The following is a 26705-nucleotide window of genomic DNA, read 5'->3' as shown; positions in this document are numbered from 1 at the left end:
CCAAGCAACAAAACTCTTATCTGCCTCCTACACATTATGGGATGTGTGGGTAACCGCTGTTCGTGCCTGTGTAGCTATAATAAGAAAGAATGTTGAAGTATCAGCTGCTCAATGCATTTACTTTATAAGAGCTGGGCCTTAATGTGTACCACTGGTTAAACTGTAAAGTGTGCTGAAACACTTCCGCGGTTTCTTCACAAGTTAATGGTGCCAGTCATTTTCCACCGACGTCGTCTGTCGAGCACAGCATAGGTATTTTATTAACTTATGTTCAACCAAAACCTCTTCAGTGCAGTGGTATTTTTAGACAGACATGTCAGAGATTTAAACCCACTCATTTACCTTGTCAAAGAACAAAATGTCATGAAGAACATAAATACTCTCAGCATCCTGATGTCAACTGCATATAGAGGGATGTCAAATTAATTTCTTTTGTTAATACAATTGATAAAAGGCCTAACGATCTTAATCTAACTAAAAAAAAACAAGGCTTTCATTCATTTCCAGTATTCAGCTGATCCCTTTGTGGAGCATCCCTCTTACAAAGACTGATATGAAATCAAACAAGCAACTCTCACCTTAAACAATGAGGATGTCCTAAAGTATAAAATACACACAACTAAACGATGTCACCAGGCAGCAGGGAGTCATGCCTCATGCACATCTTTGGCCACGGCACATGGTTTCTGTCAGACCACTTCATGAATGAAGCTTCAAGCGATTTAATTGCAGAAGTCTTGGCATCAGCTTGCTTCATTCACCCAGAATTGACAGCTTTTTGGGATAAAGGATGTTTCAATCAAACCTCTATGCTGATCTTAGCAAAGCGGTAGTTCAGGGAGTTGGGGTTTCGCAGCAGCAGCTTTCCTCTGTGTTCTAGTGGCTGGTTGAGGAGGGTACTTAAGAGACCGGCAACGCTGACAAACCCAAGAGCCTCCCCACAGCCCGACGACAGGGAGAAATCACCCTGAGTGACCCAGCCGACAGTCACCCGGGAGCAGTGAGAGGTGACGCTGGGCAGAGGATCCGGCCACAGCCCGAGGATGAGGTCTGAGGAAGCCTGGGAGGATGACTGAGGGTCTTCAGATGTGGTGGGGTCTGGGTCAGAAGCAGAGGGGAGGTCTGAGCCTTTACAGCCAGGCTTTGTAGAGGACACAGCTGAAGTGGCAGCTTTTTTGGGGTCCTTCTTTCGTCGTTTAATTCTGCTTTTAAAAGGGTCTCTGTGCGGGGGCTCCTGGGGGCCGCCGTTTCCTTGCTCTTTGCCCAGCAGCTTCAGGTCCTCTGCGGTTGGCACACACAGCATGGCATGGAACTCCGGTTTGCCTTTTGAAAACAGCGACAGACGCACCCACACCAGACTCATCCCATGTGCTGCAAGAAACGACGTCACGGCTGAGCGGCTGAGAGGCGGCACCTCCCCGACACAAACCGGCCTCTGACCTTTGGATGTCGTGGGTCTGCACCAACCAGAAAGCAGCCTCAGAGACTTTCTGTCCCTAGGAAGCAAAAAATAACTATTTAGACCAAATGATTAATACTGTAAGGAAAACTCACACCATCATTGGCTCCTTTAGGAACCCTGAGATACAAAATTTTGTTGAACATTTTCTAATTCTGAATGCTGAAAACAAAAGGCAGCCAATGGGCGGTGAAAATCAATCCAATTTTTTCTCATAAAGTCTGCCATTACTCAAAGCTTATGTGATGGTTTTATGAGGATAGATGCAACTCTTCCCCTCCACTAATCTCTGTGATGTATTGCTGCAATTTAAAGCTGGATGTACTTTGGGGATTCTCATCAGAGACATTATGATGAGAGGGAGCAGACTGGAGACACGGCATGTATCAAGTCTCTCAAAAGCTGCGCTGGTCTCTCTTAATAAAAAAGAGGAAAGAAGTAAGTGATGAATTGGAGCCTGAGGCTCCAAAAACAGTGCTTTCATACATTGCTGCTCAAGGGACCTTTAAAAGCCAGCTTCTTAATATTGTTGGAAGAATGATTTAGACGTGTAGGATGAAGGGACCCTGGAGCAAACCTGCAGTGGGTGGGTGCTTTGAGTCAATGCTGATAAAAGTTTATTTTCTCAATAAGACAAGGGAGAATAAAAAAGGGATAAATCTTAAGTATAAATCACAAACAAGAATATAAAAGAGGAAAAGCCAAACACTTACCTCAGTACAGTGAAGCGGCTCGGAGGCCTTGTCACAGCGATGTCTTCTTGTGATGTCATCTCCTTCTCCATCACGCTGTCAGTCTGCATTGTGGTTTGGATCTGGCTGTCTTCTTTCCTCTCCTCTCCTCCATCTCTCATGAGCAGCTCCCACTCCTCTGCCAGCTGTTGCCATGGGCAACAGAAAGGAGCCAGACAGCCATGTTTAATGTAATTGGTCCTTTTGGCGGGCGGACGCCTGCGAAAGAGGTCGGAAGGTCAAACTCTTGTCAGACTGTTGGGGCAACCCTGGCAATCTGTTAAGACATCGTGACTGCTGTGGATGGCAGAGGGTGAGCAGCTTATTACCATCTCATCTGCATTGTGGGAAAGACATGCATTATTCAGATTAACTGAGGTCAGAGCTTGGAGCGCTTCCCCTATCAAAACCTCTAATCCACTGACAATCACACCACTTGGGAATATTATCTTCTCCTTTAAGATGATTGTACAATCACACACTAACAAAACATGATGAAGCATTTTTCATTCTAATGTCTCATTATCACCTTAATTATTGAACTGAAAAAAATCTTGCCTGCAATTAAACGAGCAATTATAAGTTTATCAACAGATAATTAAAATATAGAAAAACACGACCATCAGTAAAATAGATTTTTATGTTCTTGGAAACTCCCTAAGATTCTGTTTTCTATCGGCAGTTATATTGCAGAGTAATATTACAAGATACACAAAAGCTCTGGCAGCCACGATATCCCGGCTGAAAACCATTCTCAGTGTGTCCCTGATAATCCTGATCACACACATCATAACTGTTTTGTTTTCTTCCCTCTTCAGTCTTCAGCTGACCTTTTGAACTTGTCCAGGAGCTCAGTCTCCTGCTCCTCCTGCAAACGAACGCCTGCAGGGCAGTCTGGATAATCGTGGGGAAAGTGGGGCGCTGCTTTATTTTGACAGTGCTTCAGGCTCATGTTCAGCCCACCTATGCGAACTCCTCTGTACACCTGGAGGACAGAGCAAGGCAGGAAAGGGTTGGTTTTTTGGACTTGGCAAATAAAACAAACCTGAGGGCTTCTAGCCTGCTTTTAAATTTCAAGGTACATTTAACAGTTTCACATTGTTAGTCCAAACAAAATGAAACTGCTCGAAAACAAGAATGAGACAACCTCATAATTGAAAACATCTTTTACAGTTTTTCAGAGTTTCCCATACAGACATCCACTGTGTACATGCATGCTCATCTTATTAAAACCTATCAAGTGAAAGTCCAGCTGAATGACATTAACATCTTTATAAGCTATTAGATGATTTATACTAGGCAACTGACTAAGCAAATTACAAATTTTTTTGATGTCGTACTTCACTTCTTCTCACGTGTAAATTCATGTTTTCTGGGGTCACAAAGAGCTGAAGAAGAAAAAACAGCTTGTAACTTTTATTAAAGTTAGTAGACTACAAATCACCCTGATGGAAATGATGAAAGAGACGGAGAGAGGATGAAAAAGTGTTTCTACTGCAGCTTTACACCAGGGATGTCTGAAGATTTGCTATATCACACACTATTTAGCAAACTTAATGATTTGCCAAAGTACAAGGAGTATTTTACAGGCACAAAAGGCCACCGTTTTTGACAGTATGTCAGGAAAAATCCCTGCACTCTTTCTACCTTGGTTACTAAATGACTGACATAAATATCTAAACTGCTTATACAGACTGATTTTAAGATTGCTTTCTGAACAGTTCACAATCAGCAGATGGATTTCTCTATAGTTTGCTTCATCAGAGACAACACTAAAACCTCTGACAGGTGAAGTGAATGTTGATGTTTATCTCGTTTCAATGTCACCTGTCAAAGTCTAAAATATATCAAGTAGCAGCTGTTGCTAATGTCTGAGTTTCTTTTTCAGACCAAACCAGTGTCGAAATGGAACCCATTTGAAGCTCCCTGCAACTGTTTGGTCTGCACCACACTTCAATCCACAGTTTTTACCGACGTATTCCCAATCCAAACACATCACGATTAGCAGACAAAAGTGACCAAACCAAACTATGGGAAAGCACCCTAACCTTAAGTACTACTGTGAGAAAAACTATTATTTTCCAAATCCTTTGGTAAAAAATGAACTAAATCAAATAAACATGCTGTCCCATGGTACCTACCAGTGGCACCCAGAAGGCCATGCCCCAGCCTTTAGGGAGCAGCAGGTCGAATCCAGCCCCCCAGGAGTTCATCTCATGTCCCACCTGCTTGCCAGGCTGATGAACCAGCAGAATTGGGACTCTGCCCTGCAGGGGAGTCGGGCTCAGCCTGGAACCCGGCACCAGCACCTCACTCCTCATACGGTTCAACTCCTACAGGCAGCGTACAAAAAAGCTGTACGTCAGAGCAACATCCGAGCTTTTATCTAGACACTTTTAGAAATGGAGAGACTAATTATGATGAAAATCATACACCAGAAACTGCTGTTACTGTACGAAATTCCTGGTGGTAGGAGGATGAGAAGCTACCTGCTCAGATATCTTATTATCAGTGACGTTGTCACGGACCGACCGTTCCCACAAAAAACTCTGACAGCAGTGTGCTGGTACTCCTCGCAACATCAGCTCCCTCCTCTTCTCCTCGTCCACCTCTGAAAGATACACAGATATATAGCATGCGCCTGTATAAACAGCATTACTAGTGTCAGGAGAGAAATACGGCTCAATTTATTAACCAACATTTGCAGTACTGAATCTATCGCTGAATAAAGAAACACATAACTGCAACAGTCCTTCATTTATATCACTGATATGTTCATTTATGCAGGTGTGAGGACACCTGTTCAGTAGTTTGGTGAATGAGAAACAAAGTTTCTTGTATTTGAAAACGTAACTTTTAGAAAAAAAAACATCTTTTTTAAATTATTATTTAGACTTGTCCATGAAAATTTAATTGACCTTCATTAAAGGTAAGAGCAGAATGATGTGCCTATAAGTATAATAAGATTACCAAATTGCTATGAACACACCCTTATTATGGGCCAATTATTAAAAAAAAATCTGGTTTATAATAATATTTGGTTCAGGTTCTACTGAGCAAAATCAGCCAGAAAGCTTGTGGAAGTCCATCCGATGGAGATAACCGTCTGACGTACAAATAATGGTTGCTGCTGGTTTAAGCTGTAAAGTTATCAAGCCTGAGTAGAGCTGTAACAATTAGCTGCCAAAACAATAGAGAAACAAATGAGCTTTGGCTGCGTTCTACAAGGTTTCCAACCTCCTGTGATAACAGAATATTCCTGGTTATTCTGAAACCAGATCTCTTTGTCATGAGCATCATGGCTTGCAATGCTTAAGACTTGGAGTTTTAAAAAAAAGTCTAGACAGTTCAGTGATGAAGATTTCTGTGTCTCAAGGTGTCAGATAACACTAATTAACTGTTCTAGCTGGAGTTTGTTTTTCAGAGAACTACAGTACAACCTTCTCATTGCAGAGCGGTTTTACAGACTGGTGAGGGAAAGGGATAAGCGGATTCTGTTTTTTTCCTGGGTGCAGCATAAATATACAAATTTAAAATGATGGAGATTGTCAAAGAGTGTTTCTCATCGCTAAAGCAAATATCTTGCTTATTAAAGGTTTACTCTCTAATGGTAATTGTCTGTTCCTCTACCCTAACCCCTAAGGTTAGACCCTCCAGAAAAATGCGAATCACCAAAATGCCGCTGATTATGCGGGGGTCAATAATTTCCCAAAAGGCCACATAATCCCCGCAAAACAGCGCTTAATTCCCGCAAGAATCTCACATTTCCATGAAAAAAAGAAATATGCGGGTCCCGCTTGATTTCACAATTTCCGCATAAAATGAGAAAACTATAACCGATATAAATGGAGTTGTGAGTTTTTATGTGACGCCCGGCCTGACGTCATCAGTTCACACATTCACACACACACTAGAAGCACGAGCTGATGCGGAGCGCGGCGCCAGTGTTGCCAACTTAGCGACTTTCTCACTAAATCTAGCGACTTTCCAAAGTGTCCTAGCGACTTTTTTTTGTCAAAAGCGACTCGCCACAAATCTAGCGACTTTTTCTGCCGTTTTGGAGACTGACAGGAAAACTGGGATCATTCTGCAGTTACTGTCCTCAACAAGCAGCAGGTGCTGCTGTGAGCTTCTCCCCCTCCCAGAGCACAGACTGTCAGTCCAGTAACCCCGCAGCAGACCCAGTGTCTGATTAGAGGACACATCCCAGACAGCAGGCCAGACAGCAGGTGAATCGCGTATATTTTTGCATATTTCACAACTATTTGCATACTTTGCAACTTTCCGCAATTTCCCCGCATAAAATGGCATAAAAACCCCGCATATTTATTTGCATAATCAAGGATTTTAGCCCGCATAATCAAGGATTTTAGCCCACGTTTTTCTGGAGGGTCTATAAGTTCTATGAGAAAAATATTAGCAAATAAACATGCTCTGCTTAAAACATCCCCCGCCATATATATAGTGCCTGGAAGTGCAAGATAATCTATAGTGGACGATACACCAACAAAATGATACATCGAGACTACAATAAAATAATCAGGTCAAGGTCATACACCCCAAAGGCACATCTATACTACGTAGAGATGGCCTGGGTGCAATATGAATGAAATCCCTCAAGTAGTTTCTGAGATATGCTCCGGAAACGAAATGTGGACATACGGACGTACGTGATGACGCCAATATCCCCCTTCATGCTTATGGCACGGTGGGGAATAATAAAAAACAGGGGCCTATCTGAGCCAAGACAAAAGTACTTTTCTAGTAGATTGTTGTTTTTGCATTTTAGGCTCAACTCGATTTTCTTTGACCTCACGTGTGTAAAGAAAAATGCTAAAAATGACATTTTCATCCGAAATGACCATTATGGTAGTAAAACCTTGCAAAATAAGGTTCTTAGTTGAAAGTAAACCTTTCAGGTGTGTCCTCATAGTCAGACAATCAGCTGCTGTCAGTCACTGAGGGTGTGTTTGGAGTACAGGGTCCTGCCAGGATTCGAACCTGGAACATCTGCATGGCCAGGCAGAGGCCCCCCCGGAGCCCAGAACCAGATGTGTACTCACTGAAACAACCTCAGGACCGCAATCAGGCTGATTCACTACTCAGCTACCACTATGTTTAATATAACAAGACGACATGGTCATCAATATCCCCCGCCACATGTAATGTCTATGAGTCTATATCCAAAATAGTGATCAAGGGCCATAACTCTGTTAAATATTATCACACAGGTCTCATTTTCGAACTTGATCAAGGTGTCCATGGTGTGAAGCTACACACTAAATTTCGTAATCCTAGCTGTAATAGTTTCGGAGAAAAGCTGTCCCCTTCATCTTGGACGCACGGACAGACGGACGGACGGAAGCACGGACGGACAGAGGCCAAACCTATATCCCCCTTTTCCACTTCATGGAGGCGGGGGATAATAATCCACTTTATGTTGGAATGAGGAGCTTTGCTGGCTGTTTGTAGTAAATACTAAAACGTCTGAACAGCTCTGACGAAAGTCATCTGTGGTGTAAAGAAAACTAAACCAAAAACAGATTTTCTTTCTCTTGTACTGTGAAATTGCAACCTCTATAAAAAAGGGAAAACAAATCAAATAATTCAGGGGAAGAAAAAAATACATTTAAAAAATTCTGAGCTGCATAAGCGTGCATGCCATTAAGCTAGCAACGTGTTCAAGCACCTTTAGAATGTTGATTTAAAGTCATGCCTTGAATTGTTGACATGCTGGACGGGGAAAGTCCTCATCATCTTTGTAGTAAACACCTGAAGGCTTTGCTTCAAAATTAAGTAGGATTTGAAGCTAATTATGAATTCCCTCACCTTAACTGTTGGCTGAAAATAAACAGCCTTAAAGCATGATGCTGCCACCACCATGCTTCACCACAGAATGGCTCTCTTTAGGATATGCTTTTAAAATCTGTTTTTGCAGCAAACATACCTTTTGGAATTATGGCCAAAAGTTTACCTTTGGCCTCTCCCACCCATAACACATTTCTTAACATAGTATTGAGAGGTTTGTGTGTTTTTCTTAAAAGAATGTGTTAATCGTAGTATCCTACCCCACAGTTCACACATATGAAGAAATAGGAGACTGCAGCTGCATATCGGGTGCAACCAGAAGGTTCCAGAAAGTCTTTTTCGTTAGTTTGTACTGTTTTGGATACGAGTTGATGCTAAATTCTGTGAGGTAATACAAGGGACATTTTTCTTGGCTTTATGCATTCATTATACTACAATTTCTGCAAATCATTCTTACTTAAAATCCTGTTTCCTAAATCAAAAATACTTCCAAACACCAGACAATGATCCAGCTCTTCAGCTTGTGCTCCAGAGATTTGATTTTTATTTTTTCCCATATTCAATATTACTCTTCTACTCTGGACTGCTGCCACTGCAGGGGTGAGTGCTCAGTGGCATGACGCCTCCAAAAGTGAAGCCAGAACATCTTGATCACTCCCCGGTGGCTGGCTGTTAGTTAGAAAGCACTTGAAATGATTTCTATGAGCGGAGCATGAACTCTAGATGTCAACACTGCAGTTGATTGCAATTATTTAACTGTGATTGAAAAGATAAAATTGTGATTGGGATTAATATGCATTTAATTGTGCATCCCTTTTCTGAACAGTCACATTTTCAATCATAACTAGGTTTGCACATTTAACCAGCTAGATTTTTGTGCATTTCTTTTTTCCTGAATGTTTTCTGATTTGTTTTCAGCTTCTTTGTAGAAGTTGAAATTTTACAGTAAAAGTTCTGGAAAGATAAACTTTGGTTTCATTATTTTAACAAGGTTGTTTTCATTTTTTTGTACCCTCTGCACACACTGTATGGTTTACACGTACAGCACAAGTACTTTAAATTCCCCCTCCTTCATTGTCTTTCCAAAAGCTCGGCGTTTACCTTGTGCCCGCTTTACACAGGGCAAAGCTTTAACCTTCTTTGTTGGTAAAGTCAGCCTGGGGTCATCTACAGTCAGACCCAGTACTGTGCCTGAGGGCAGCTCTCCGGTTGAATAGACGCCTGGATGAAATACACAGTGGTGGTTAGACAGAAAAGCATACACTCACATACAACCTGCTGGCAAAATATGAAATGAGGGGAGAAAAAAACCTTTTAGTATGTGAAAAACATCCGCCTGTTGTTGATGCAGACTCATGTTGCTCTGATCTTTGCAGTGCTGCGGCCACCAGAGGGTGGAGGCCTGGGATTTATCCACTTCCTTAAAAACAAACAGCCAATCAGTTCAGTTATTTGGTGTGAAATTCAGAGGCTGCTCAAGCTGATAGCACCATAATCCTTACATCACAGGCTGTAGCTGCTTCCAGAGTTTCTGCCAACACAGAATGGGACTGTGGTCCAATCAGGCGATAGCGTACCATCTCCATTGTGAGATCACTGCAACAGATGCACAAAAAGATGTCAATAAAACAATACCCAAAGCTTTTACTGTTTCTGAATACAACTTGTAAACTGCACTAACTTTATAACTATTCCCGTTGAGCTGGACTTCCAGGTGACCGGTGTGGTCGGTAATCTGGTTCCATCTCCCAGAATCTTCTTTGCAGGAGGTCCATCGGCATCCTTAGAGCTTCGCTTTCTCTTGGTTCCAGGTATTTGCTTTGCCTCAGGTGGGTTTTCAGGCTTTGACTCTGGCTCTAGGATGGGATTAGCCTCTGCGGGTGTAACCACTGGTAAGACTGGAGGCAGTACAGCTTCACAACACTGGCACACAGCTTGTAATTCAGGGAGAAGATCCTGGAAAGAGGATACAGCGTCTGGAATTACCGGTCTTGTTGAGGCTGTTTCTATATGGACTAATATCTACTAATACTCAAAACTTCCACCACAACATTAATGAACATTAACTAATGTACAACTAATTAGACCTTTTAATTGCATTATACCTGCTTAAGCGTGGGATGAGCCCAGATCCACAGCTGCCTGTGAGATGAGCCTTGTGTACGGGGTCTCCAGAGGAAGGTGACAGGGCCGAGGGGCTGTGAAGGGAACTGTCCTGCCCTGTATACTGTAACACTGCCCTGTCTGCACCCCGACAGACACAGTGCTGCAGCAAATGTAGGACCTGGAAGCAAAAACCAAAGCATTTTCCTCCAAGACTTAGCCTAATCTTAGAAAAACTAAACACACACAGAGAAAGCCTGCAGTTAGAAAGCAGGTAAAGCTAGAGGTTAAAATAAAACTTCTTTGATCTTACCGGCCTGCTTGCTGGTCATCTGTGACAGAGCAGAAAGCAGCTTGTCTTCCTCTCCCTGTAGTTCTATGCAGCAGTAATAAGAAAGATCCTGAGAACACAGAAACAGGGAAGTTGAGCAAATTTTCCTGGTTGTGATATTCCTTTATGTACTGTAAATAAAGCACTAGACTTCTACTTGTGTGTGGTTACCTGCAGGAGGCAGTGGCTGCTCATGGCTCTGTAGCAGGGCCTGTAGCATTTGTATGTGGGTCTGTCCCCGAGGCAGTAGCCCCACTTTTTAACCATGTGGAAACGCTTTGCATGCCAAATGTGCGTCTCCAACCAAATGTTCTTCCGCTGACGGCGATTGAACTCCAGCAGCAGGTTTCCATGCCGCCGCCGGGCCTTGCGGCTCTTGTTCTTCGCCTGCTCCTTCTTCTTCTTTGAGCCGGCCTGAAGACTCTTCTCCCGCTGGTGGAGGAACGCAAAAGAAATGTCGCTATGTCCGAGTAACCCAAAGACGGAAGGTTTGTGGTTGAGTAACAGGAGGCATTAAGGGTAAACCATCTCCTGAGCTTACCATTCTGTTAGCTACGTCTCTCAGTCTGCGAGGGAGCCGCTTGGTGTTGTGGCTCATGGCTCGTCTCCTCATGTGTTTGGGCAGAGCTCCAAACACATGGCTGCTGCCTGTTGTCTTGGTGACGGCTTTCAGCATAGCTTTCACCTCTGCAGCCCTGGCCCTGGCAAAAAGTCCGGCTGGATAGGGAAGAGAAAGATGAAGGGATTAAAATGATTACTAACCTCACGGCAAAGCTGTATTTGCAGTGCAAGTGCAACTTCATGATTAATTTGTTCATTTTATCACTTTTAAGTTGAGCTTGCTTGTGGAAGATCAGGAAAAAAAACACATTTACATGCAAGAAGTGGATATAAAAATTCAAGCAGTAAACTGATCACGTTCTGTGGCCTGTAGTTAAAAAAAAAAATGAATTGGATCTCAACAGCAATCAGGCTCTTACACTGGACAAACACCCAGGGAAGTGAAGTCATTGTGCCTTCCAAAAAGAAATCTAATTATACGCACTATTTGGCAGTACAGTGCGTCTTTGTGGGAGTAGGATAATGTCTTTACCAGTGATGTACTTGGGCATATCCTTGGCGTATCCTCCACCATCGTTATGATGCCCTCGGACCCACCCACTTTGATGAGGAGGCTTCTTCTGCCTTTCTGCAGAGGTTTGCACATCAGATGGACCACCTTTGGGAAAAATCACAGTTTGGTCATTTCAGTACCAAGTATAAACGAGAATCGGTCTATCGCTGGATTTCCTCCACAAATTTGTGTTTGGTTAAATTTTTTCCGAACACTTCACGCACAGAAAGCCTATCTTTGGGTACTCCAGTTTGGTAGTTCTAGTCCAAGTAGTGTATTTTTTCCATCCTCCTGTTGCATAAAACATTGCCATCCCATTTAGATAAACTCTTGTTAGTCCTGCTTGCGTGGGACAGTCTGGATATAAAGATGAACAGTATCCTTTAAGTTCATACAGACTCCTGCACTGCATATATTTAGCCTTTCAGTCAATCCTAAATATTTAACTACCATCTAATGCATTTGATTTCATCTCAACAGAAAGCAGTCCAGTGAAAACAGAGCCAGGCAGGACGCAGACTTAAACCTGCTGACTTTGCAGCAGTGAGAGGAGATGAGGTCATGGGATGAAAGGGGAGCAAAAAGCATCACAGGAACAAAGCAACAGATACACAGAAGGTAGCACCAAACAAAGCTTCTTAGTGAGGGGTTTGGTCACAGTGTGCCATCAGAGCAGATTAAACATGCCTTGGCATTGCTTCTCCAGATTTACTGGCGGAGGAAAGCTGCCACATTTAGTGTTTTGATGATGGTGGTGAAGATCGCTGACTATCATAATAGCTCAAAACCTCCTATAGATGTTCAAATGGGTTGAGATATGGTGATGTTAACATGAGCTTCACATCATGTTCATACTCTAACTATTCATTGACGTTTCTTGGATGGGGACTTGTCATCCTGGAAGAGTCCCAGGCTACAGTGTTTCATCAATACAGTCAGAAAAAAAATGTATGGATTTGCTGTGACTCTTCATTTAGGCGGACTAGTGGATGTAAACAAAGGCAACAAAACACTCTAGACCAGGGATGTCAAACTCATTCCACAAAGGGCCGGTGTGGCTGCAGGTTTTTGTTCCAACTAAGCAGCATCACACCAGACGTGACTCATTTTATCAACCAATCTCAGTCTCCAGACAGGTGATTGGTCAGACTGTGTGCTGTAGATATGTTGGAACTAAATGCTGTAGCCTAGAGCACACAGTCTGACCAATCACCTGTCTGGAGACTGAGATTGGTTGATAAAATGAGTCACGTCTGGTGTGATGCTGCTTAGTTGGAACAAAAACCTGCAGCCACACCGGCCCTTTGTGGAATGAGTTTGACATCCCTGCTCTAGACCCTTATTGTGGGGGGTGAAGGGTTCAGGGTTTTCCTTTAATTCGTCACACTGCCTGTATAATCTTCCATAAGAGTTAAACAGACAGACAGCTTACCGGTGGCAGACGTGTCTCCTCTGTTCTGTGCGTTTCTGTCCTCATTTAATGTAGAAGTTGAATACTGCACACTGGCAGGTTGATTTCTCATCTTCTTCTCCCGCATTTTAACTTTAGCCGCAGACATTTTCTGTAGGAAACAAGGAAAGTGCGTTTGAGACGTCAGCTGTTTGCTAAATGACGAGCTGACACTCCACAGCCACGGGACTAGAAGCTAATGTTAGCCTGCTAGCGACGTTATCACACGTAAAGTTGTTTTACTGTTGCCAACCAAAACTACACATAAGACACGCCTACTCAGAAATGCTACATGGGAATTAATTATCACATGGTTACCTCAGTATTCCCCAGTATGAGAGTGTATGTCAGAAACCTCTACTGCAGTGTAAGCGTTCCCCCCTCCTCCTCTGTTAGCTAACATGTGAGTTCTGCTCCTCATGCTGGAGTCTTGTTTGCTTCCGGATATGTGGTGTTCATGGGATTTCTAGTGTATTGGCGCACTAAAAAAAAGCTATAACCATAGAAGGTACACTTTTTCCTGAATTTATGACCTAATCTCTCACCTTTTAGTTACATTTGAGTATAAAATATTACTATTTGCTTGCACTAATACCAAAATAATACATAAGAAAATCTCGTTGCGTATCTAAACTGTGATTTACGGTACCGGAGCTCTGACGTCCATGTGTCCTCTGGTCCTTTCCCTTCTCTTTGTAGCTTTCTGTTGAACAGCTTCTTGTTTTATTCCATTTAGTTGATAGACTCCAGTGTAATGGCTTCACTCATCAGGAGGATCATCAGCACAACTAAAGCTCCTGCTGCTATCGGCCCATACAGGTGAGGAGAGCTGCAAAGTCCAACCATGAAGCCAAAGCCTTCTTACAGCAGACACAGAACCAAACAACATAAACACTTGTTAAAAGCAACAGCTGTTGGTAATATGTTGACACATCATTGATTTTTGTCTTTAATCTGATCATACAGTGGCGTTACAGCGTGAAGTTCACTGTTTCCTCCAGTGGTTGTTGCAGTCCGTCTGAGATGTGCTTGGAGGAGCAAAGTCCATGTTTTTGGATTTTGCTCTTTAAACTCTGTAAACTATTGAAGGGTTGAATTATTAAGATCAGCAGCCAACTGTGCTTATAATTCTATGTTTGAAGCTTTTTGAAAACAGTCGTCTCAGGAGGTTATATTGGATGAAATTCACAATTTCTGTGTGATCACTGGCCGGACATATTTTATTGTAGGCTACTTCACATTCAGCATGGTAATGGACCATGCAGGAGGCGTATCTTGGCCGGATTGTTCATTACAAATGTAAAGTCCCCTTTTTGCTCAAATTTACTGCTAGTACTCTTGTTGCTTGACCTTTTCTGTGCATGAATCTATTTTTCTTCAAAGTGGGAGGTTTCCTTCGAGGTTGAGACGTGTACCTGCAGACAGGATTTGTGGCATCACAACTACAGACAGATGACAAATTAAAGGAAAACCTGGATTGACATGATCCTGTAACTCTGTTGTGCTGTGTCAAGCACTTTGCCGACATTGTTTGAGTCCATTGGTCCAGTTAGAGGTAGAGAGTGACTGCAAATCAATACAAAGTTGTTGTTCTGAGTGATCACCTTAATTCTGTGATGAAACATTTCTATATTGATGAGAGTGATCTCTGATAGGATCACAATGCCTCCAGCAATAGGGTAAGAGGAATCCTTAAATGGTTTCATGAGTATGAATATGATGCATGAATCCTATGTTATGGCCAACTGAACACCTATGGGAGACTTTGGACCAACATGTTAACCAGCACTATCCACTGCCATCAAAACACCAAATGAGGGAACATCAGTTGGAAGAATGTTTTTGCCATTCTGTCCAGTACAGTTTCAGAGACTTGGAAGATTAATGGCAAGACGTAGAGTCCCAGATGTCAGTTCTCCCTTTAATTTGTCATTTGTCTGCAGTGTGAGCTTGAGATCTGAAGTTTGCATTACACATACGAGGAAAAAAGTCAATCAATGATATAAGAAACCTCTTGGATCTAGTAAATAAACTTTAGAAATGAAAGATATTTGTATATTCATGGATTCTGGATTTTTGGGTGATGGAGCAGGCATTGGTGTCATTTTATAAATTTCTAACCCGGCAATGCAACTAATGGAAAAAAAATTTCATTATAAACAGTTATTATTCAAAAGAGAAAACTGCAATATGAATATGTTATATATGAATGAACCTGCCTGGGGGGATCTTTATAGTTTGACACATAGATTTACAACATAATCTGCATGAAATCAAGGAGCTGATGAGAGAAAAACAAGTCCCTGTAAGGTCAAGCAGATGCACAGCTTATTTCAACCCCAGTTTCCACTTTGTCAGATCGATAACAAGAAATCAATCGAGCAGCTGCAGCTGATCCAGAACGCTGCTGCCAGAGTCCCAACTAACAGCAGGAAACTGGACCATCTTACACCGGTCCTCAAATCACTACACTGGCTTCCTGTTAGTCAAAAGATAGAGTTAAAGATCTTACTCTTAGTCTCCAAAGCACTGAATGGTCTTGGACCAAAATCCATCCTGGACTTATTATCTCCATGTGAAGCATCCAGAACCCTCAGGTCATCAAGGACAGGTTTACTGTGTGTTCCCAGAGCCAGAACCAAGACTAGTGAAGCAGCATTCAGTTATGCTCCTCACCTGTGGAACAAACTTCCTCAACACCTGAGCTCTGCTCAAACTGTCGGCTCTTTTAAATCAGGCCTGAAAACCAGATTGTTAACTGCAGCTTTCTCTTAGATGCTCAATGTATTTTCTTGCCTTTTAATGCACTTTTATAATCTTAATGTCTACTTTTATGTTTTATTTATATTATTTTAATGTATGTCTGTCCTTAAATCATTTTTCTTAATGCATTTCTTTGCTATTGTAAAGCACCTTGAATTGCTTTGTGTATGAATTGTGTTATACAGATAAACTTGCCTTGGCTTGCCACACTTTAGAAATGAGGTATCCAGATTTCTTTAAACTCTCTTTTTTACAGCATCAAAGAACACTAGAAGGACAGCAGGATTTCATGCTTTATTTAACAGAGGTAAACCCAGCCTTAAATCCAGTGGTGCTGATTCTTGTTTCCTGTTTGTGGTCTCCAGCCAAGCAGTGGTGGTGGATCGGACCATGTTTATCTCAGGACAGCTGGGGATGGATCCTGCCAGTGGACAGCTGGTGGAAGGTGGTGTTCAGGCTCAGACCAAACAGGTGACACCCCAAAGGAATCTTTTACTCATTCATAAACATGAAGCAGGCTGGAAACCAACCAAAATATCACTATATGTCACTAATTAAATTCTTGTTGTTTTGTCTCACTAGGTTAATGTGTTATATTTTAGCCAAGAAGAGGCTGCTACATGAATGAATAAATGCAGGTTATAACTTAAATGTATTCAACAGTAAATCAAAGTCTAAATAAAGGAAATTTGAACACCAACAGTGCAAAACATTGAATCAATAAAAGCAAAGGAGCATGCTTTCCAAAATACTTTTAATCAACTTCATACACAGAGCAGTAAACAGGGAAAAACAGAAAACTCTGGGGACCTTATGTTGCAGCTCTGTGGTGCTGTAATAGTTCAATCAATAAATCTGCACACTACTTGACATTGACATTGACACTGACTCTAATTCTTTCCTCAGGCTCTTGTCAATATGGGTGAAATCCTTAAAGCTGCTGGGTGCGGCTATGAGAATGGTGAGAAAAACTTTACTGACTTTAAATGTAGCCTTTTTTGCAGATGGCAGTTGAAGTTCACATTTATGCCGTAGTGGAAAAAATACTAAGAAGTTTTATGCAAATACAAGCAGCAATACCATAATTTAAGAATATTTTCTCACAAATAAAAGAACTACATGCAAAACTTTACTTAAGTAAAAGTATGTAAGTGTTATCAACAAAACTGGCTTAAAGTATTGAAGCAAAAATCTTATTTACACAACACAATTGGCTGCGTTAATGTTATTATGTCCTGTTTTAGTTTGTTCTGTTTTGGCTAGTTAGGTAACAATAGTGTGGTATAAAGTGCAGTATTTCGCTTCTAATATAGTGGAGTCAAAGTAGAATACAGTCAAGTTGCTTTACACCACTGTACATATAGTGTGTAGTTAAATTCTTTCACCCTTTACTCCAATCTAAATCATACATTTTCTTCTTATTTACTGTAGTTGTCAAAACCACTGTGCTCTTAGCCGACATGAACGACTTCACCAATGTCAACGACGTATACAAGCAATGTAAGTATATTATATTCAGTCTTTGCAGTTTTGCTCTTCACGTCCATCACGTCTCCTGACAGCTCAAACAAAGGCTCATCACGTCCATCTTGCAATACAAACATAGCCACTGGGTGTCAGCACAACCCTAACAACTACCACAGATGATATTTCACAAGTCTGCCTGGTCAGTTGTCATTGCTCTTGTATATATCTTCCTCTTCGTGAAGGCCGTTTTTTAAAGCATTTGTTCATTTATGTATTTATTGTGAATTTCTTTACATAAAGTCAATCATTCTTTGCACTGTGTTTGTCTAGGCACGTTCTTGAGATCAACTTGGTATTTGAATTTGCGTCTTGATACTCTAAATATTCTAAGAGAGATCCAGAGCAAGTATGAAACTAAAGTTCAGAAACCCAGTGGCAGTATCAAACCACTTATACAGGGACTGTTTGCCTTTGCTGAGTCACTTTGCAGAGTGAAACTTAAGCTGCTGCTGGAGCTGGATTAAGCGTCATGTAAATGTCAGACAATGTGCCACATCTGATGCTCCAAAGATGGCAGAGATAATCCAAGAAAAGCTCTCCTATCCATTTCACTGGTATTAAGGAGCATTTCTACTGCCCATTAAGTCCTCCTGTGCTCTTGGGTTGATTGGGTGTTTCATGAAAAATCTGGCTTCAGACACTGAGGACAGTTAAGAACAAATAGCTTTAAATAAAAATGAACTACCACATTAAAATACACTTGTGTATGTCAGCCCATTTTACTCCTTGATGGTATCTGTCAGTTGGTAGTTTGAAAAAAAGAAACATAAAACTTTTTCACTGCAGCATATGATTTAGTTCTATACTTATATGTGACAGGAGGTGCAAACCAGGCAGCGCTACACTGATAATACAAATGCTGAACAGCTGGTGTGAGGCTGTTTAGGATGTCACTATATATCATAAACAATGCATCATCAGTTATTAAATTAACACAGTGAAAACTTTAAAGGTATAATCCCCTGTTTTTCTTTCCCTCCACCTTGACTTTAAAGATCTTGCACACAGTCACAGGTGTTTGCACTTATTCCAACTGATTAGACTTTTGTTATGCTTGAAATTGGGTGGAGCTGGAATTTTATGCCACACTTCGTAAACCAAAAACAATGATACCAGTACAATTTCTCCAACAAAACTAAAAAGAGGATCAGAGACATGTCAGTCGTGCATAGACTGTACACAGCCATTACCTCTAATATATATATAATTGCTGTGGCTTTATTGCAATAATTAGCCATTGTGTTTTCCATAATGTGATCGTTTTGTGTTTTGTTTTGTCATATTTAAGTTCTTTTGGGTGCTTTGGTCCTTATTCCAACTATGTACTACATGCATACAATGCTATGTATTTGTTCATATATGATATAATATATAATAAGTCAGAGTTTGCCAGTTAAAATTCATTAAACAAAATGACTGGATAGCCAAGTGGTTCAGATGGATACCACATGGGTGCAAGTACATTTCCTGATTTTCCAGCTTCCAGTCGTACCATTACTGCCAGTTGACTTCCTACACTTTTTCCTTATATTTCCTTTCTTTCTTCACTGTATCTATCAAATAAAATCCCTTCTCAGTTGTTGATTAAGCCTCTAAAAGCTCATCTCTATGTATCAAAATTGCATTATTTGTAGTTTAGTCAATAGTTTTTTTCATGAAAATAAGCACTTCCTGCTTGAAAATGTCTCAGATGTAACTCATGCTTCCTCAAGAATGTGCAGACCTGTAAAGCCCTTGCTTCTTCTGCACCCGCTTATTTTCATTCACTGCACTTCAGCACACCAGCTCCCCCACAACCCTGCTCAAACACTGTAAGTCTACTTACACAACAGCAAATTGTAATATTAAAGTAATTTAGCTGTGCGTGTCAGCACTGATTCTATAGAAGAACAATGATGTTTGGCACGGTTGATTCCTCAGTTGTTTGTAAAAAAAAAAGCCACAGATCTGAATCTCTGATGGTCATTTCTATACTGGACATTCAAGGTGGAAATGTTTAGTTATGGCGCTGACAGCTTATTTAGCTCATGATATGTCTTCGAGGATATAAAAAACACCATCAGGACATGTTAACAAGCTAAAAAGGACTTAATTTTCACCAGGAACTTTAAAAGAACAATCACAGTAAAGAAGAAAACTGTTCCCAAAGATTTAATAATGTATTTTTGCATCTCTCCTCGCCCACAGTGTTAGTGTTGCTCCAAACAGTGTACAGGGTGATTTTTCTGTCCTAAAACATTATATTTATAAAAACAAACACAGCATCTCTCATTCAGTGGATATACACTGCTCAAAAAAATTAAAGTAACACTTTTTAATCTAAGTATTGCATCAAATCAGTCAAACATGTGGGATACTGATCTGGTAAAGTAAGTAACAGAGGGGCTTTTTATTCAGTTTCAGCTGCTTTGGTGTTCATAAAATTAACAACAGATGCACTAGAGGGGTCACAATGAGACAACCCTCAAAACAAGAATGAGTTTACAGGTGAAGGCCACTGACATTTTTTCCTTCCTAATGTTTTCTGACTGTTTTTCACTAGTTTTGCATTTGGCTAGGGTCACTGTCACTACTGGTAGCATGAGGCGATACCTGGACCCTACAGAGGTTGAAGAGGCAGCCCAGCTCCTCCACAATCGCACATCAATACGTGCCATTACCAGACGGTTTGCTGTGTCTCCCAGCACATTCTCAAGCGTATGGAGGAGGTTCCAGGAGACAGGCAGTTAGTCTGGGAGAGCTGGACAGGACTGCAGAAGGTCCTCAACCCATCAGCAGGACAGATATCTGCTCCTTTATGCAAGGAGGAACAGGATGAGCACTGCAATAGCTCTACAAAATGAGCTCCAGCAGACCACTGGTGTGAATGTCTCTGACCAAACAATCAGAAATAGATGTAATGAGAAAGGTCTGAGGGCCCAGCGTCCTCTAGTGCCCGCTGTGCTCGCTGACCGGCACCGTGGAGCTCGGCTGGCATTTGCCATAGAACACAGGAATTTGCAAGTCCACCACTGGTGCCCTGTGCTTTTTACAGATGAGAGCAGGTTCACCTTGAGCACATGTGACAGACATGAAAGGGTCTGGAGACGCCGTGGAGAACGTTATGCTGCCTGTAACATTGTTCAGCATGACCGGTTTGGTGGTGAGTCAGTGATGGTGTGGGGAGGCATATCCATGGAGGGACGCACAGACCTCTACAGGCTGGACAATGGCATTCTGACTGCCTTTAGGTATCAGGATGAAATCCTTTGACCCATTGTCAGACCCTACATTGGTACAGTGGTCCTGGATTCCTTCTGGTGCACGACTATGCCCAGTCTTGTGTGGTAAGAGAACTCATGCAGTTCCTGGAAGATGAAGGAGTTGACAGCATTGACTGGCCCCAGTACTCACCTGACCTGAATCCAATAGAACACCTTTGGAACATTATGTTTTGTTCCATCAGACACCATCAGGTTGCTCCTCAGACTGTCCAGGAGCTCAGCGATGCCCTGGTCCAGTTCTGGGAGGAGATACCCCAGAACACCATCTGTCGTCTCATTCAGAGCTTGTCCCGGCATCGTCAGTCATGCATACAAGCACATGGAGGCCGTACAAACTACTGAATACCATTTTGAGTTGCTGCCAAGGAATTTCAGAAGATGGACCAGCCTGCCACATCAGTTTTTCACTTTGATTTTGGGGTGTCTTGAATTTAGCCCTCCTGGGGGGTTGATCATTTTCATTCCCATCAAACAATGTGGCATATTTTCATTCCTAACACATTATCCAGTCCATATCAATGCTAATATCCAGTTTGTTTTTCCCCGTATTGAAATATGATGTATTTTCAAAGTGTTCCTTAAATCTTTTTGAGCAGTGTAGTGTGCATAACTGATATTTTCACAGTTGGATGAAACATCACAACAGGGGGGACCAGCTGGACAATAAAGAAGAACCCTAATTTGTGTTACTCATCACACCGGCACTTATCATGCTGCAACAGTCGAAATGTCTGCTGTGAAAAAGCTTTTTCTTTTTTTCTACATAAGTCGATGAAGGCAGACCATTTTTTTAGTTAAAGAGGAGGACAGGATGAGCTGTCTGTTGTGTCAGAATGTATTTCTCACTCATCAAACCTTTGTCTACAATGTGTTTGGTTCATTTAGAGTCTGTATGTTTAGACTTGTGTATGCTGATGCACTAATTCAGCTGCTTTCTGTAGTCTTCAGCACCAACTACCCAGCCAGAGCTGCCTATCAGGTTGCCGGTCTTCCCAGAGTGAGTACTTGACAAAGCCTTTTGCACTTTTTCATTGATTCTGTAATGATTCCAACCAACCTGAAAGCCATTGTCTTTACTGTCTCCTCAATGCTTCCTCTCTCTCCTTATCTCTCCCCAGGGTGGACTGGTTGAGATCGAAGCAGTTGCTGTTCTGGGTCCTCTGACTGATGCTTCTTAACAAGTGCATCTATCGACCAATAAAACCTTTGAAGCCTCTAAAATCCCAAAAGGTGATTTCCTTTTTCACCTTCCAGGACTTGAGGGGCTTTACAAAAACAATAAAATCACTGCAAATTCTACAGTAGTTTACTATAGATGTATTTGGGAGGCCATGAAGCAGTTTAGCTCAGTCGTAAACATGTCAGCCTTCAGACTAGCAGCAGTCAGGCTTAGAGCACTTTCTCCTCTCTCATTAACTTTGATAGGATGTGTTTGGAGTCAACACTGCATTTTAAATTCCCGCTGCTCACATTTCACTTAGCATAGCTGTAAAGTATCTACGCTGGTTTGTTGGATTGAGTTACATCAGCTTTACCTGTGGCAGTGTGGCCTCTTTCATCATGGAGTCATCAGTACCTATAGTTTAATAATAAATGCTTTTAATTTTCCTAAATGGTGATTTGTTTCCTTGGTATTAGCAACAACAACAAAAACTTGCAGATGATCACTGCAGACTCAGTTTCTTTCTCAGTTCCTATACAACGGATATCTGTTGATGCTGCCAGGGTTGCACATGAGGACTGTACATTTATGCTGCTGAACCTGGTTTAAAATACATTACTGGAGCTTAGAAGGCATGTTGTCATTTGACGTTCTCTACAGAAAATAGAAAATCAAAAAAAGTCACATCCTTATAAAAATTCTTTATCAGTGTTCTATCAGTTGTTGAGCCAAGTTTGTATACCAGGGATAAGTTAGCACATGTCATGGAGGGCTGCACATCTGCAGACATACATTCCATCGCAGCATCTCAGCGCTGGTCTCTTCCTGTCTCGACCAACATGTGTGTGATATGATCTGTGTAAACATTTGGTGTGGTTTGCGTTTAATGAAAAACCTGGAGGCTGTCGGCTCTACGTGGCTCAGTGCTCGCCTGTACATTTTAAAACTACTTGGTCTGGCACACGTCATCATATTTATGGAACAGCTGAGTCATGCTTCAGTGTGTTGCATGCGGTTGAGCCAGGACATGTTTTATGCACATAACTTCTGTGCTAATTTGAATTACCAGGCAGGGATTAGTTTCCAGGTTTCTGAGTCATGATGATGAAAACAACTTGTTTTGAAAGCGAGTTCCTCCTGCTGTCACTGAGCGCTGTCGTGCCTGCTACGGTGTCTTCAGTTTTCATTGTTTTGAGTATTCATACTTGTTTAAGATCTGATATATTTAAAACACAGTGGTTTCCATGCACTAAGACACAGCTGATTTCAGTCACAATAAGCACACGTAGCCCATTAGTGAGTAAAACTTTATTCTGTACACTAAAAGGTTAACAGAATCATAGACAAAGTTCAGAGAATGAATATATTACAGAGGTGAAAAAAGGAAAGCAAAACAAATTTGTTCCCACGGCGTCTACCACATCTTATGCAATTAACATCATTTTCTAAGTCCATTAAATTTTCAACACATCATGTAAAACTAATCGCTGACTGTGCTACACGTTTGTAATGCACTTAAACTAAAACCTACAAGCAAATGACATCAGCGCTAACCCACCATAGCTTTATATCTACAGTTGGGAAGACCTTAATTTTCAGGAAGACATTTTTTTGCAACTCGTGCCAGCTACGGTACATCTGTACAAAATGACTTCAAGGAACAGCAAGATGGTATATCGGTACTTGGATCATCTGTATCCTCAACCTGGCAAAGATTTATCTTGTCGGCATTAATCTTTTGCATATGCATGTGATAATCCATGGTTTTCTGTTTCACACAAAATAATGTTTATGTTGCTTTTTTTCACATGGAAACCAAGAAGAATGACATCCACTTTTTTGAAAGTATTTCACTGCGTTACTCATCACTTAGTACTGTCATTCCTGTTAATCAAAGGAGCCTTATTAGAAGGACTGTAATTAAATTATGTGCAAACAACAAACAACAATGTGGTTTTATCACAGAATTTACATTTTAACTTAAAATTCCATGTGTGAAAACATGATCTTTAGAAATCATCTCATACACTACTGTTCAAAAGTTTGGGGTCACCCAGACAATTCCATGTTTTTCATGAATTCTCAGACTTTTATCCATGTGCTACCATAACTGCACAAGGGTTTTCTAATCATCAATGAGCCTTTCAGCACCATTAGCTAACACAATGTAGCATTAGAACACAGGAGTGATGGTTGCTGGAAATGTTCCTCTGTACCCCTATGGAGATATTCCATTAAAAATCAGCCGTTTGCAGCTACAATAGTCATTTACCACATTAACAATGTCCACACTGGATTTATCATTCATTTAATGTTATCTACATTGAAAAGAAACTGCTTTTATTTCAAAAAATAAGGACATTGCTAAGTGACCCCAAGCTTTGAACAGTAGTGTAGATAGGAAAACATAAAAAGCTAGCAGTGTGCGCCTAGCCGGTGTGTTATTCAGCCTTCCAGCTGTATGTTCCTGTCATGTTTTTGCATATTTTTATTCACAGTCATGTTTGGCTTGTTTTCCTCAGACGCAGCTATTTTGAAAAAAAGTCAAAGTGAACATCCTTCCCTACATTTCAGCACACTAGAGTCTCTAAAGAGTTAACAGTCTCTACAACCACAGTTCACAGATTTCACAGAGTATTGCACGCTCTTGTCACACGTTACCTGTCCTACGTGTTTTCAAAGCACTTTTGGTATAAAGGCCTACACGTGTAGAATGTGGCTCCAGGCACTTGATGTCCCATAGAAAAGCTCCTCCTCTTCCACCTCCACAGAAGTTTATGTACAACAATGTAGGAAAAATCCTGATCTTTCCCAAATGAAAAGTTATTAAGGCACAGTGAATATTAACGTACGTGCTGTACAGTTTGGTGAGTGTTGATGAGAAAAAACTGAGAATTTAGTGTTTTTCTTTTTCTTCATCTTCATCTTGTTGCTTTGGGGGTTTAGATTCTTTGGAGAATCTCTTCTCTGAAAGAAAAGGAATAGTGAGACAATACTAAAATGTCTGGCACATACTTACACTACGTATTAATATTCACAGTTTTCATTACTTTAGGTCTGTTTGAGCTCGTAAATGTATTGTAAAAAATTTATTTTAATTGCCATATATTTACATTACCTTTCAAAAGTTTGGGGTCACCCAGGAAATTCCATGTTTTCCATGAAAACTCCCACTTTTATCCATGAGCTAACATAACTGCACAAGGGTTTTCTAATCATCAATGAGTCTTTCAGCACCATTAGCTAACACAATGTAGCATTAGAACACAGGAGTGATGGTTGCTGGAAATGTTCCTCTGTACCCCTATGGAGATATTCCATTAAAAATCAGCCGTTTGCAGCTACAATAGTCATTTACCACATTAGCAATGTCTACACTGGATTTATCATTCATTTAATGTTATCTTCATTGAAAAACTGCTTTTCTTTCAAAAATGACATTTCTAAGAGACTACAAACTTTTGAATGGTAGTGTACATTTTAGCATCAAAATTCACTTCTCAGTTCTACACACCCAGTTTTTGGAAAACCTCCTCACTACATACAGTAAATATAATTCTACTGGGTGCCTTTCAAAGTAATGTCATCCTTCAAACAGTAAAGTGAGTCTGATCCTGCAGTGTTTGCTTCAGGTAAACTTGTGGTTTGTGATTGTGCTCTTACCTACTCAATCCTCCTTTTTGGCTTTCTCACTCTCTGAGGCCTCATTTGCAGACGCCACTGCAAACACAAACACATTGAGAGGAAGTCAGTCCATGCATTTGAGCTTGTTTGACGTGACCTTACAATCACTGCTGTCACAGCAGCCCTCAGAGTATAAGTGAGGCTTTAACATTCCTCCTTAACCACATCTGGTTCGCCTGAGCTGGTTCACTAGTGATCTACCTTAACACACACACACACACACGTAGCCTCCAGAGAGAAAGTCTCATAAAAGTTATGCAATACAGCAAGTCTTCCACATCAAACCAGTATTCTACACGTGCTGCATGGAGGAGCGTCTCTGCCTCAAAAGTACAACACGTTCTCTGGGAGTAAAGAGTGGGGTGTAGGCCTCACATAAACCATGAGCTCTGCCTTACACAGTGCAGCTGAATACTGGAGATGTCCAGTGTATAATGAGTTAATATGAAGAATTGGTGCTCTGATTTTAAATGGTTGCCTTGGCCCTTTTTCCCCAAAAAAGTTCAATAATTGTACAAACTTCACACTTGGTAATCCAAAGGTGTAAAATTTCACATATTGGAGCCAAGGACCTAAATTAACGTCAACACCGTGGAAACAATTCTACAACACACACGGTGGCTATATATTCAAATACTTAAGCTAAGCCCTGAATGCAGTTTCATACATTTTTGCATGATGACTAAAATCCATTCAGGCTTGTAGAGTATTTACATTGTTGTATGTAATTGGAAGCAGCATAGCATGATTAGTTTGTAGGCAGTTCACAACAAAGCACAATGAGCAAGAGTTGCCTGACTGGAACTGTTGTGCTGACAACGTGCTCGTGCAATAATCGACACGATAAAGCCTTCATTTCTCCCTCTGAGAGTGTGTGGCTGCTTTCTGTTTCTCACACTGTGTTATCTGTTCAGCCTTAAGGCCCAACAATCTCCCAGTCATCCTGCCAGCTCCCAGCAATCAGGAGTACACACAGGAAGCTGCAGGAAGGATCGATTATTTCAAGAACAGCTGAATGGTTCACTAAGAGCTGCTAGCCGTACGTGTGTTGGATACCTGTTTAGTTACCATAACCTGTCTTTCCACCCTTGTTCATATATGTGGTAAGAAGATGGATTGCTGGTTGGACCGTTCATTGTTCACCTGCATGTAAACAGGATCTTCTTGTCCATTTATTGCACTTCACTGAGTCTCTCTTTTAGCTCACCTCTACCTCCCCCTCACTGTTTTCTACCTGTTCTTACACGCTGTTCATCAAGCTAATTTCCCAGTTATTTAAGCCAGGGCCAACACTGCAGTTTTGTGTCCTC

The 26705-nt window shown here is 41.3% G+C and overlaps 3 protein-coding genes across 7 annotated transcripts in view; 1 reads left to right on the top strand and 2 right to left on the bottom strand.

Moving 5' to 3' along the window:
* LOC110951162 (skin secretory protein xP2-like) overlaps positions 1-26705 on the bottom strand; it is a 110873-nt gene that overhangs the window by 79277 nt on the left and 4891 nt on the right. For 2 of the 5 annotated variants that reach the window (XM_051957178.1, XM_051957177.1), the window contains exon 3: positions 25375-25431. In XM_051957178.1, the coding sequence (XP_051813138.1) occupies positions 25379-25431 (53 nt within the window). In that variant the 3' untranslated portion in view covers positions 25375-25378. The other 3 variants (XR_007945550.1, XM_022194097.2, XM_051957176.1) reach the window with 3 other exon arrangements.
* On the bottom strand, positions 238-13451 carry pop1 (POP1 homolog, ribonuclease P/MRP subunit). The gene is made up of 16 exons (XM_022194092.2): positions 13315-13451; positions 12979-13108; positions 11526-11651; positions 10974-11149; positions 10604-10864; positions 10415-10502; positions 10104-10282; positions 9680-9954; positions 9501-9594; positions 9310-9418; positions 9100-9219; positions 4680-4801; positions 4332-4523; positions 3021-3175; positions 2173-2409; positions 238-1496 (listed from the first exon to the last, which is right to left on the bottom strand). Exons 2-16 carry the CDS (start codon positions 13103-13105, stop codon positions 800-802), a joined length of 2958 nt encoding a protein of 985 aa, XP_022049784.2. The 5' UTR covers positions 13106-13108; positions 13315-13451; the 3' UTR covers positions 238-799.
* On the top strand, positions 13652-22162 carry LOC110951160 (2-iminobutanoate/2-iminopropanoate deaminase). Its single transcript, XM_022194095.2, has 6 exons — positions 13652-13815; positions 16125-16230; positions 16666-16720; positions 17191-17259; positions 21491-21546; positions 21668-22162. Exons 1-6 carry the CDS (start codon positions 13751-13753, stop codon positions 21725-21727), a joined length of 411 nt encoding a protein of 136 aa, XP_022049787.1. The 5' UTR covers positions 13652-13750; the 3' UTR covers positions 21728-22162.

This window comes from Acanthochromis polyacanthus, chromosome 12 (assembly GCF_021347895.1).
Source record: "Acanthochromis polyacanthus isolate Apoly-LR-REF ecotype Palm Island chromosome 12, KAUST_Apoly_ChrSc, whole genome shotgun sequence".
Lineage (NCBI taxonomy): Eukaryota > Metazoa > Chordata > Actinopteri > Pomacentridae > Acanthochromis > Acanthochromis polyacanthus.
The sequence above is the reverse complement of the archived record's forward strand: the minus strand, read 5'-3'. Positions and strand labels throughout refer to the sequence as shown.

What these genes read in the sequence shown, in the direction of transcription:
- LOC110951160 (XM_022194095.2), top strand. Translation starts at nt 13,751, where the DNA reads ATGGCTTCACTCATCAGGAGGATCATCAGCACAACTAAAGCTCCTGCT. An exon ending in TGGGTGCGGCTATGAGAATG is followed by an intron (nt 16,721 to 17,190) that starts GTGAGAAAAACT and finishes TATTTACTGTAG; the next exon opens with TTGTCAAAACCACTGTGCTC. An exon ending in AGGTTGCCGGTCTTCCCAGA is followed by an intron (nt 21,547 to 21,667) that starts GTGAGTACTTGA and finishes ATCTCTCCCCAG; the next exon opens with GGTGGACTGGTTGAGATCGA.
- pop1 (XM_022194092.2), bottom strand. Translation starts at nt 13,105, where the DNA reads ATGTCTGCGGCTAAAGTTAAAATGCGGGAGAAGAAGATGAGAAATCAA. An exon ending in AGGAGACACGTCTGCCACCG is followed by an intron (nt 11,652 to 12,978) that starts GTAAGCTGTCTG and finishes TTTTTCCCAAAG; the next exon opens with GTGGTCCATCTGATGTGCAA. An exon ending in AAGCAGCTACAGCCTGTGAT is followed by an intron (nt 9,419 to 9,500) that starts GTAAGGATTATG and finishes TTTGTTTTTAAG; the next exon opens with GAAGTGGATAAATCCCAGGC.